Genomic DNA, 13,186 nt, shown 5'->3' on the forward strand with positions numbered 1-13,186 from the left:
GTAACAGTATATTGGGTCCGTGGATAAACTCTTAAAGGGACCGCAGTCCAATAGTTATGCTGCTGTCTGTCATGTTAATCAAAGAACAAAAGTAAAAAAAATAATTTTCTGCTCTTGACTGAATACGTTTTATAACTTAAATGGTAAGCATTAATCTGTATTTACACTGGATGTGTTATTTTACATTTGATTAATTTCAGTAGTGTTTCTTAACTGAAAAACTTAGTTTCATAGCTCTCTTTATTCTATTGCATTTATTTGTGCTGTTGTTTGCAATTTTTTTTATTTGTTCTTATTTTATTACTGACTTTTTACTTGTGTTTTTTTATGAAAATAAAACTTTGCGTTGAAGAAAAGTATTTTTTTGTTTGTATATGCTGTCAATTATAGTTCTTAGAAAGAAAACCGGAATCGGCAAAAATCGGTATCGGCAGATTACACTAACAAAACATCGGAATCGGCCAAGAAAATTGCAATCGGTGCATCTCTATTTATTTCCCTTACGAGTAGAACCACCGGTTTATTTCTGCTTCCTGTGATTTTTATGCGAAGTGTATCAGCTTTAAGAGAATTGATTGTTGGTGACTAATAGAAAACAAGAACATTTTAAGGATGATCTTGTTTGTGAAACCCCATACTGATTGCAGGTGGAGCACTTTCCTGTTTGATTCTGGTGTGTTTGTTTGTATTTGGGGGTTTTCTCACAGATAATCTATTGCCTGGCTTTGTCACATAAATCATCTTTTGTGTACTGTGGTCAATGCTTTTACTCTTTCAGGTGTAAATCTCTGTGAAACAGCCATGCAGACTCTCGGCAGTGTATCTGTCATCTGCCATCTTCATATTGCTCTGTGAAATCCGTTTCGTTTTTTGCTGTACAAGAGCTCCTGCTGATATTTTGTCTGTCTCTTTTGTCATTTCACTCTGTCTCTCTGTCTTTTCTCTCCCTCTCTCAATTTTCGTGCTTTATTGCTATGACAAATCACCAGGCCCAGATGAAATCCTTTCTTTTTCACATTTTCTGCATCGATTTTGAGGAAAAATCTGTGGAATGGATTAGGTATAATGTGTTAAACTGAACTAACACGCGAGTGCCACGGCCCGTTGTAGACACTATGTACTAGAGTACTATGCTTTTATTGATACGTGAAAGCACAATTAAATTAGCCATAATGTTTAAAAAATAATGACTCAATAGGCAAAGGATGTGTACAACTTTTGTGAATGGTGTTCCAAATCTGCGGAAGTCTGTGGGCATGGATTCATAGCTTAGAACGCTTTATTGAGTTGATATCCCTAAGGAGAAAATGAATAGGGCAAAAGAATCTTCCGGACTGCTGAAAAACTGGCCGGTCATTGTTGTGCTGTAATGCAGATAGAGCAAATGAAGAAGTCTGTCCATTCTTGAAGCTGTGATCTGAGTTGTGCCGTCAAATTGATAGCCAGCAGTTTGAGTGTACGTGTGTGTCTGTAAGAATTAAATTCCACAACAGCATGTGCCAAAAACGCTGTAGTTGTGCTTGTGCTCGCCAGATTGAGTCCATCATTTTATTGTGCTGATGAGCTGTCTGCCAGCGGAGCTGTGAGCGAACAAGCATCTGCTCATTTCCCTTAATTAATTTATTCATTAGCTTTGCCTCTTTTAACCTTAACCTTTACACAGTGAATGGCAAGAGTTTTGGGGGGTTGGTGGAGAATGAGTTTGCTTGGTGAAACTCTAGTCAAATAACAGTGCAGGTAATAGAGTCTGATAAAGGCTATTAATATGTAGTGAAATTAGGACTGTAAAATTGTCAGGTTTTCGTACATGATTAACGTGGCCAAAAGAATGCTAACAATATTGCAATATCTAAAAAAAAAAGCAGTCAAATTCATCTTTAACTTTATTTTGTGTTTCGTCTTTTTTGGCGTTGGGAGGCAGAGAGAGTTTTTGTTACCATAACTGTAGAGAAATGTACAAAATGAACTGTTAATTGGCTCTTCCTGCAGATTCCTGCATGCCATTTGTATTGTATTGTTTGTCTTATTTGTGTGCTCTATCACTGATGGGACCTTTGAAGTAACTGAAATAATTTGGTGAAGTGATATGGAACTATAATGCAGTCGACAGACCAGGAACTACTTCATAGCTGAGCGTTTCCTGGTAAATAACTGCACACGTTAGAACATTCATCCACCAATCAGAATCAAGCGTTCAGCAGCCTGTGGTATGAATTTATTTAAATCGCAGCCTTTGTGATTTGATAATTGCATGTTTTATTTTGATTAATCGTGCAGCCCTTATAACAATATTTACATTTTAAAGGGGTCATGAAATGCCTTTGTTTTTTATTTTGTACTGTTCTCTGAGGTCCACTTATAATGTTATCAAGATTTTAGCATCAAAAAACATCATAATTTCGAAGTAATAGGTTATTTTCTGTCCTGTTTTTAACCCCCCTCATCAGAACCCTCTGTTTGAATAGGCGTGGCAGATTGTAGACTCGGAAGTAAACAACCACTGTTTGTTTGGCTAACAGTTGTGTTGTGTATGTTTGACAGCCTACATCCTTCACAGATGGACGCTGCAGTTATTTAGGTTTAAAATGCATAAATACTCATATCAAACGATCTGTTTAACAGACAGTGTCAAAGTAACAAAAACAGTTACTCACATGTATTGAAACATTACTGTCGAATCCAATATAGTTGGCACAACATTGTCTTTTAGTTTCAATCTTTCTGAAAATCCTGCGTCAAATCGTGCCTTGTTTGTAAACAAATCCATAGTAAAATAAAGTGAACAAAGGACCAAGTTCTTTCTGACGCTGTCTGGATTAAAAATAAAGTCCATTCACTCTTTCCTAATGTTGGGATCAGAAGGAAGGCAATGTAAAGACTGCTTGGTTTCTGCATAGACCTGCGTTCTCCTCTTGTTATTTACACTATGTTTGTGAATCGGTGGGCGGGGCTAAACAGACAGCGATGTAGAAGCAGGCGTTATCTTCTTCTGCGGAGGCGATGTTTAGCCACACTATTACATCATAGAGTGAAATATTCCACAAGCTGTCGTTTTGGCAGACTGGCTTTACTATAAGCTGTTTTTAGACTAAGGAGAAAGTTTTGAGTTCTGGAACTTACAGGCTGATTTTATAGCACAATGACCTCTTATATGTCAAAAGATCAAGGGAATTTTTGTTTCTCAGTTCATGACCCCTTTAAATATCAGTCTTATTGTCTATATCAGTATATTGTGAGATCTGTATGCAGTGTGAATTTTTGCCAGTCTCTGAAAAGCCAGTTTTTTAGTGTGTTACTGTGCAATTGCTATGGCTTTCTGGGTTGTTGCTAGGTGGTTTTTGGGGTGTGTGGCTTAATTCAGAAAAGCCCATCTCCATTAAAGTCGCAATTATATTCTGGCCCATAGCTATGCCTTAGATCGGAAGTTAATAGTGGTTAAATGCAGATTGCAGTCATGTTGTATTTGTCTGGCACATGCTGATGTATTTTGTCAGGCTCCCGCACTCTCTTCCCCAACATCCAACTCTGAAAGCTGAATGTAGGCCAGAGAATTCCCATTGAGTGGCTTTTGTTGTCCTCGCTGGTGGGGGGATTCAGGTAGTGATGTTAAGCCCTGTTGTGGTAATGGCAGCATGAAAGTCTGCCCGCTCATGAATGACTCCCATTAGAGTCTCCCTGGTGTCTCTGAGCCGGCAGTCTTTGAAATTCTCCCACACAGGCTTTGTATTATGGATGGGCTGCATATCTATGATGTGACTGCCTGTCTGTTGGAAAGACCCTGTGTGGTACCCATAATCATATTCATAACATGAGACGCATGTTCCTCAGGAGAAAAATTATTTCTCATTCAGTGCTTTTAAAATCAGTTTTGCAGGTGTCTCACACAGATTAGTCTTGATTTTAAGTATAGCCTATGTCCCTCTTCCTTATGAATTTTAATGTAAGAGTTTTGTTTTGCTCTTTGCACAAACTGATCCTTATGGACTATATGTAGTTCTGTATTAGAAAACCATTAAATAAATAGTTCATCCAAAAATGAAAATTGTCATAATTTACTAACCTTCCAAACCTATATAACTTTCATCCATTTTCAAAATTATATTTTTAATGTTCTTTTAACGTATTTGTCCATTATTTGAAAGTCCACACAACCAAAACATTTCTTCAAAAACTTCATTAAAAAAACAATGCGTAATTAAACAAGCAGTTTAAAACAAGTCTTCTGAAGTGATATGATCACTTTATATAATGAACAGATTTAACTTAGGCTTTTATTTACATACAAAAATGTATCAACAACACACATGCATAGAGCACATCAAATATGGTCAATAGAAGCTCAACCGTGCTTGATGTGTGGGAACCAATAATGTTTTTCTCCGTTCATCAAAATATAATTTTTTGTGTGTGTGTGTGTGTGTGTGTGTGTGTGTGTGTAGCAGAAGAAAGAAAATCAAACTTGATGAGACAAGTAAATGATGAAAGTTTTTAGGTTAATTATCCATTTAAAGTTTGTCAACTTTTAAAAAAAATTATCCTGAAGTTTCTAATTACATCAGAGCCATAGGGGGAGGGACTTTCTCACTCTACAGAGCATTTGATTGGACAAAAATCGGTGTAGTGCAGGATGAGTCATCAGTATTTTTGTTCTGTTCTGTTGTGATGTTAATTTGAATGTATCTGTTAAATCCTAATATTGTCAATGTTAGGGAATATGCTAGCATATAGCTAGATGACTTCAAAGCTAATACACATAGACTAAAACCAAACAATTTTGATTTGATAGGGCTTAGTAGTTTTTGCTGCTTTTCCTCTGTGTGTGTTTTTAACCTTTAACTTTAAAAGCATCTCAGCGCAGTGTCTTTACTCTAATACAGCACTGACACAAATAGACAATAGATAAAAATTTAGGCAAGACCAATTTATTGCAGGCAGGTTGTGACTGCGCACGGTTGCCAGGCATTTTGAGTGGGAGATGGTGATTTCGCAGAAGAGTTCTGGTTACCCAGGGAAACTGCATCTGTCCTGATGCTCGGTCTGAAAGATTGTGAAGGACAGGAGATCGGCTCGTGATGTGATGACAAACATGAGGCTACAGAGAGAAATGAAGTGCATTATTCCATGTGTCTCCATGAAGGACATAACATGACTAGAGAAAAATGTAACTTGACAACAAACTCCTATGGAATCATGGGAGGGAGTTAATCAGTGTGTTAAAGGGGTCATACGATGTTGCTAAAAAGAACATTATTTTGTGTAATGAAATTTTTTATGCGGTTTAAGGTTAAAAAAACACATTATTTTCCACATATTGTTCATTATTGTTTCTCCTCTATGCCCCGCCTTTCTGAAACGCGTCGATTTTTACAAATACTCTACACTGCTCAAAACTCGCGTTTGAATCATCAGTGGCAAGTGTGTCTACTCTCACAGGATCAGGAAACAGTCCTCCATAAAATGTGCTGGACACATCTGAATATTTGGGTTGAACTGTTCTGGAACAGTGTTGTAAATACAACTTAACCACTGATTTCTAGTCGTGTCCTCTTCTGGAAGGCCGAACAAAGTATTTTCACTTTCGCAACGAAACACACAACGTCTTCACAACATGGCGGCGGCGGTGGCAGCAACAATAAAGTTACACCTTCTTTCTTTGCGTGAACATTATGCAAATCTTCCCACATCGTGACTTAGACATGTGGGGGCGTGTTTAAAGGAGCCGTTTTAGGAGGGCGTGGACCAGTCTTAACTTTTATAAAGAATATCTCTTTGGGTTTGAGACTTTAGTCTTTGCAACTTTAGGGATCTTATCTATTCACGAACAGCTTGTAACACTCCAAAGATAAAAGGAAAACTTGAAATCGCATCATATGACCCCTTTAAAAGCCATTATAAAACTCTCTCATGGCAGTACCACAGTACAATGAAGATATCAGATGGTGTTTGTTGTTTATTATACGGTTATTTTATGTTGTGTGGATCATAGTCGTGCTTGGCAATGAAACATAGAAATAATTTTTGGCATATATTGTGATACTGAATGACTGGCGTATACCATGGTATTTTATGGTAATTTCAAAGAATGCAATAGTATAACCCTTGTACGTTTCCATGATTCTGTAATATTTCATACATACAGAATATGAAACATGGAGATGTGAGAAAAGAAGGAGAGCTCTCGTAATGGACAGGGAGCTGGGGGGAGACATACAGGAAGTATAACAGGATTGTTTGTAGAGTCTTGAAGAGGGAGGCACACTCAGACATTCTGCCTCCAAGCTAAATGCCGCCGGCTCCAAGACATGTAAACAGTGTCTATGCATATGTGAGAATGAGAGTGTGTTTTTTTTTTCTTCTGTCGATATCTATAAATGCCTGTTTTATCCTCGCATTAAATGAGTGTGGCTATATACGAGTGTGTGTGAGAGATTAGTTTCCAGAAGCGAACACGAGCATGCAGTCTGACGCACTGCTGTGGATTAAATCTCATATTTATTGATCTGTCTTGAGAAACTCAAACCTTTTTGGGCTGTGTGATAGTGTAACACTGCAGGTCTGTTGCCGTTCTAGCTGCTGCAGTGGACCTGGGAGGGTCCAGCAGCTCAGAAATACAGGCAGAAGTGTAGATTTGCATCTATGTTGTGTTTTCCCATACATCCGCATTCATTGCCTTGAAGATAAACACAGATAAATTCCACATTTCCTGCATGCATCAGTTCACAAATTCATTTAAATACTTAAGCATGCACAATATTTTAAACTCGATTTCTCATAATCATCATCTCATAGCAGTTGTGTGAGTGGGTTTGATTTTGAAGCACTGTCCTACCATTTTAAGTGTTTGTTCTCTTTCTCTCAGCTTGAAACTGAAGTCCATAGCTGTGGTTTTATCATCCCCACTCATCTTTCTCTCTCTTTAGCTCTTTTTGTGTGAGAGCGGCTTTCTTGCCTCGAAGCGCTCACTCTTGAATGCAAGGACATGTCTGTGTCTGAAGCAGAGTGAGAAAATGGAGAAAGTGAAAAGAATCAAAAGCTGAAGAAAGCTAGCGCTGAGTTTAATTGGATTTTGGAGGCTGTATGGCTTTGTATGGCTCACGTACATGACAGACCAGAACGATTTCAATCATTTTGATAGTTTCCTTGAACAGAAGTTAGTAGGATTTCTTTTGGTGGGTGGACTGTTAGATTTGAACAGAAACTGGTGGACACATTTGCATGGACAGAAATCGCATCGCAAGGGCAGATATTCGTGAATTATTGGAATTTTTCAGATTCAATACATGTAAAGCTTTGTTAAAGTCATACAAAAATATTTTCTGCTTGTCCCTTACTCAATTCCTATGGGCAGCAATAGACATACTGCTTATCAAGATGACATTTTAATAGCATAATTCACATCAGCAATAAAATCTGACAGCAATGATATAAAAAATTATTTAGCTCAAATCATGCAAAAACAAATGTATTATCGTTCTTGTCCAGCTAAAAAAACAACAACAAAAAAACAGCAGACATCTGTTTTATCAAAGAGATGATTAGCTCTTTTAACTGGAAGGCGGGACTTCTGTTCCTCTAGCTACCATAATGAGCGTGGACCCATTTTATACAAACTATACAGTATTTATTTATTAGTTATTTTAAATTGTGCCTATGTTGTTATGTGATTTGTGTTGTTATTTGTGACCATGTTTGTTTTTATGTAATTTTATTGTGATATTGTGAATCACTTTGGGCAACCTGGTGTTAAACTGTGCTATATAAATAAACAAACAAACAAACAGTACCGATCAAAAGTTTCGGGTCAGTATTTTTATTTATTTATTTTGAAAGAAATTAATACTTTTATTCAGCATGATTACACACAAAATGTATCAAAAGTGACAGTAAAGACATTTATTATGTTACAAAATATGGCATATTTCAAAGGAATGCTGTTTTTTAACTTTGTATTTTTATAACTTTTTTGAACTTTGTAGATTCAGCTTTTCCATTAGAGGAATAAATTAAACAGTTATTTTAAATTGTAATAACATTTCACATTTCTGCCTTGAAACCTTCTGGAATATCTTGCTTCCTTAACTTTAATTGTAACTGCATTTCTGTACAGTATATGATTTTTGTTTGTTATTCATTTATTTTGTGGCAATTTAACAGCATGTTGATTATTTATTCAACGTGCAAATTCAAAAGCTAAAATGAGCTTAAATGCAAGTAATGATTGAATGTCTAACATGCCTCTCTTTCTCTTTCTCCTTCTCTCTTCCCTCTTTCTCCAGAAGAGCAGCAGCCTTTACACAGGGATGAGGCCATCTTCATCGCCCTCGCGTCTGTCTCTATTGTGGCGGTCTTGATCGTGGCGCTGTTCTTCGGCTATCGCATGATGATGGGTGAGATGCAGTACACTTTACTGATTGGCTATTTGGAAAAGGAAGGTCATGTCATATTGTTACAGTGTTGTGATACATTGTGTGCATACTGTGTTTATTACAGGTGAGTGTAAACAGGGTCTGCACAATATGGACATGATAGAGGCCGCACCATCAGAACCGTCTCTGGATTTAGACAGTTTAAAGCTCCTGGAAGTGAGTTCAACTCTTCTAGCTGCCACCAAATATGTGCTCATTATCATATTTTGATTTTGAATTGTATTGTAATGAACTTGAACCATCTGTATTTGTTTATCATGTAACATCTGCTACAGTTCACACCTGAATAATTTTTCATGCAGTTGATTGGTCGAGGACGCTACGGTTCTGTCTACAAAGGATCACTGGATGAACGGCCAGTCGCCGTAAAGGTTTTTACCTATGCCAACCGGCAGAACTTCGTGAATGAGCGCTCCATCTACCGAATCCCTCTTCTGGAGCATGAGAACATTGCTCGTTTTATTGTTGGCGATGAGCGTCTCACGACAGATGGGCGGATGGAGTACCTGCTGGTTATGGAGTACTACCCTCATGTAAGTATTGATCTGGTACAAGCCTTCTTTTCTCTCATCCTTAAAGTCGTATATGACACGGCTCTGGTGCCTGCTTGCCCTGCTCGGTGTAGTTTTCCACATTTTACCTTCATCTGTCCTTTATTCCTCGTCTCTTTGTTTTATTAGTTTCTCCTGACTATTTCTGTCGAAGTCTGGAGTGGAATCGAATGTCTTGCCGCTATCTGGTCAGGTATTTTTATCCATGATTCAGATGGATTTCCAGCAGGCAGCAGGAGAAGGTTGACTTGGATGTCAGCTTTGTGTTTTAGTTGTGCCTGTTCATCTTTCTCTCTCTGTCTGACTGACTGGCTCCTATTGTTTTCATTCACTTATTCTGTATCCATCTGCCATTGCAGTCAGAGAAGGTGTTTTTCTGTCCATTTTAAATACAGAGATTAATTCACAAAACTGCTGCGGCACTTTTGCATTTCAGCACAAATTTCTCTGTTGTATTCACTAACCACCTGCAATCTAGTGCAGCACTAAATGTGCTGAAATTATGTGCTGCAGGGATGATGTATTTTTGGAGGCCAATCTGGAAGTTAGCATCCCTCAACAAAAAAGCAATAGGATTTTTCCATTGGCTTTTGGATTATTGCAGAAAATAAGCTCTGTGACCAACAAAAGTTCATTGTGATAATCTTCACAAATGAGCGCAACTATGAATTTTGAAGCCTAAATACCATTGCAAAATACAATACAAAGTAAAAAGTTTAAATTAGGTCATATATTGCATAGTTTGAGTTAGATGTTAGCAACCGCCGTTTTCAACAGCTTTTAAAAGCTTTTAAAAATCACAAGTGAGATATTACTAATGTATTTTAAGTCATACAACAACAAAACAGGAAAATATATTATGCTTGTGTTAACATAAAAAAAAAATTGACTTCAGGACGATGGAACTGGAAGTTCAAAAATGCTAACTTGGTTTTGGGTTTCAGGACTCATTCCTGCAGCACTTTATAGCACTGTATTTAAATGAAGTCATTGTCACTTTTTTTTTTTTTTTTAAACACAAACATGCCACCTTTCTTTGTGAAGTGGGCTTTTTATAGATTGATTCTTCTTTAAAAAAACTTCCTGGCATAATTAACACTGCATTAAAATTACCTGGGAAAAAAGTGGTAAGCTGAATTTTACTTGAAAGTTATTTTATGTTCATTTTTATTGATTACAGCAACAGTTACACATCGATATTACTCACCAAATGAGTGTTATAAGTAACTGTGCATATACAGTGGGTACGGAAAGTATTCAGACACCCTTAATTTTTCACTCTTTGTTATATTGCAGCCATTTGCTAAAATCATTTAAGTTAATTTTTTTTCCTGAAGTTGAGTGCACTTTCAGCTTTTTAAATAGTCAATATGGGTGTCTGGATTGACTTTTACATATTAGTTAGACTTTTACATTCCCAGTAAAGTATGTGAGATTGCAGTAGTATGTTGCATCCTTGACAACCTCGCACTCAGAACCAGCCTGCAAGTTGGGAAATTACGAAGTGCAAATTTCATTTAGAACAAAGGCTGTTTTATGCCTGTCACGTTGCACACACACACGAGGAACGAGGAGACGCTGGAGACACACGAAGACGTTCAACAGCAGTCAGAGAACTTGGGACTGGGAACACATTTTATACACACACACACAGGAGGAGGGGATGACGAGACACACCTGGGAGCAATAAAACCAAGGGAAACACCTGGGACAAATGAAATAAACTAATCAGGACAGGAACAGGAAACTAACCAAATAAGGGCATGGGAAGGCACATGGGGAGCAGGACACACACAAAACATGGAACAGAGTCTGACAATGCCGTTATTTGTCTTATTTATGCATGTTTATGTCGCTATGTAATTTGCATAATTCCTTTAATTGAGTGCTAAAACAATGCAAACACAACATGCAAATAAACAGACCTATCAATGGGCACAAGTCATTCTAAGTCATTCCCCCCACATCTTTCAGAACTCACACAAAACATGCACAATAACAATAGCCCAGCATTCTTTGCAACATGTTTTCCTGTACATTCCTGTTTGACATGCTATAACCTGCGCCTGTTCTACCCGCCTGGGCCTTTTGAATGGCAGTGGGGAATGAGACACACCTTTATTGTGTCTGGCTGCAGACAGACAGCACTCTGTTGAGACATCGCTGTGTTTGCTCTTGCCCTGTTTCACTTCTGATGTATGAATTATATAATGAACTCCTAGCCTAAAGCCAAAGTACAGGAAGAACCCTTGTAGGTGAATGTTCATTTCCTATTTAGACATGAATTGATGGTTTGCTTTAGGCTGAATCGAAGAACTTTCTGGATTTTGCCTTATATGCTGTACCTTTTGAACTCTGCAACTTGAAATGATTACATCTGAGTTATAATTTAAGGTATTCAATTGCTATAAAAGTGTATACCAGACTTTCACTCTCAAGATTTTTTTTCTAATTAAAACATGATTATATACATAGTGGCAAATTAACTGGATGGAAGTAACTAGCTTAATTTAGCCACTGTTTAATGAGTGATTGAGAGTTAGCTAACCTGAGGGTTTCAGCATGAAGTTATTTTTAACAGATCTTTTTTAAAAGTTTTAGAGACATACCAAAAGTTTGAGACATACCAACTAATAATGAACAGAATCCATCCAATCCTTTGCTTGTTTTCCCACTAAAAATGACATAACTTCCTGTAGGATATCATTACTGGCTTTAGTTAGTTTAGTTAAAGGTGACATATGAAAATCTGACTTTTTACATATTTAAGAGTTATAATTGAGTCCCCGGTGCATCTACTGACCCAGGAAATGTAAAAAAAGATTAACCCAGTAATTTTTTTTGGTAAGCCTTTCTCTGCAAGCTTGTGAAAAAATGACACGCTCAGATTTCGTTCCCCCTGTGATATAGAAAGGGAATCTTATTATAATATTTCCGTCCCTTAATCTGCAAGTTTCCACCCACAGCGCCGCCATTGTGTTTTCGCAAATGACAACGGTGTACCAGTTCTAACGCCATGAAGCAAAGCTTGCTAACTGTTCTGTCTTTGGCTGCACTTACGACCACAGAACACTATTTAGGGTGCTTTCACACTTGGTTCGATTGCTTGGTCCGAACCCCAATTTTGATTGCTCCGCCTGCCCACGCTGGACTGTGTTCACATTATATTATTTGGGTCCGAACCGCAGTTCGTTTGCGTCATCAAGCCAGCAGCTGTTTACCCTGTTGCTTAGTAATGATGGCGCAGGAGAAGACGGCAAAATGCGTAGCGAGGCTCTCTTCAATTTTATATTTATGTTTTTGAACCGTTGGTTTTGTTTCCAAAGCTTCAGTACATAACAGCACTTGCGTCTGCCTTACGAATGTACTGCAAATGCTCTAAAGTACTCTGAAGGTGAACAGAAATTAGATATACAGCTCTCTGCTTTCAGCGCGTCAGTCACACTCGTCAAGAAAGTGAGTGAAACACACCAACACACATTTTTATCCAATAATACGTTATTAATAGCGGTTCACTTCCGTGATTTGGTACGATTGCGTTCACATCAGCAGCGAACCGTACCGGAGTTCACTTGAACCGTACCCCAGACCACCCTTTTTAAGCGGACTCGGGTACGGTTCGCGGGTGCACACCGGAGTTCGGAAGACCGCATTTACATCATCCAAACGTACCGAACTCTAACGTCAGTCGAACCCGGGTGCGCACCAAAAGTGCTAGAGTGAAAGCACCCTTAATGCCCAATACTTTATCAGAATAAGTCCTTTTTCCAAGACCTCAGCATCTTTTTATTTTTATTTTGAGGTCAGTATTTTAATCGATCAGGCAAACAGGAATATCTGTGTCATGATTTTCACTCACCCCAAATGCTCTGCCAGCTTTGAAGTCGGCTTTCTTTCTCTCCATGTCCTGCTCTGCTTTAGCCAGTTTCTCTTGCCTTTTCATTTTCTTCCAGGCCAAGAATGTTTCCAGAGTAATTCGGGTGACATTTGCTCCCAGGGTAGATCGCTACAATAAAGAACAGATGATCATAACAACAATTATGATAGATAACTATCAGATTCAATGACACTGCTACTTCACAATCACATTCTGAAACACTCTTCTCTTCCTTCTCACCTCAGTCTCTATCAAATCCTCCAGCGAGATCTCCTCCTCATTCGTCTCTTCTTTCTTCTTGTCTTTCTTCAGAACAAAGCCCACAGGAAGAG

At 38.0% G+C, this 13,186-nt stretch overlaps 1 protein-coding gene across 1 annotated transcript in view; it reads left to right on the forward strand.

The window, feature by feature from the left end:
- The window catches only part of bmpr2b (bone morphogenetic protein receptor, type II b (serine/threonine kinase)), a 94,437-nt gene that overhangs the window by 55,782 nt on the left and 25,469 nt on the right, over positions 1-13,186 (forward strand). The window contains exons 4-6 of the mRNA XM_016472806.1: positions 8,277-8,387; positions 8,491-8,582; positions 8,729-8,959. Of these exons, the coding sequence (XP_016328292.1) occupies positions 8,277-8,387; positions 8,491-8,582; positions 8,729-8,959 (434 nt within the window). The remainder of the gene's footprint in view (positions 1-8,276; positions 8,388-8,490; positions 8,583-8,728; positions 8,960-13,186) is intronic.

The sequence above is a fragment of the Sinocyclocheilus anshuiensis genome, unplaced genomic scaffold (genome assembly GCF_001515605.1).
Source record: "Sinocyclocheilus anshuiensis isolate Anshui unplaced genomic scaffold, SAMN03320099.WGS_v1.1 scaffold1145, whole genome shotgun sequence".
In the NCBI taxonomy this organism is placed as follows: domain Eukaryota; kingdom Metazoa; phylum Chordata; class Actinopteri; order Cypriniformes; family Cyprinidae; genus Sinocyclocheilus; species Sinocyclocheilus anshuiensis.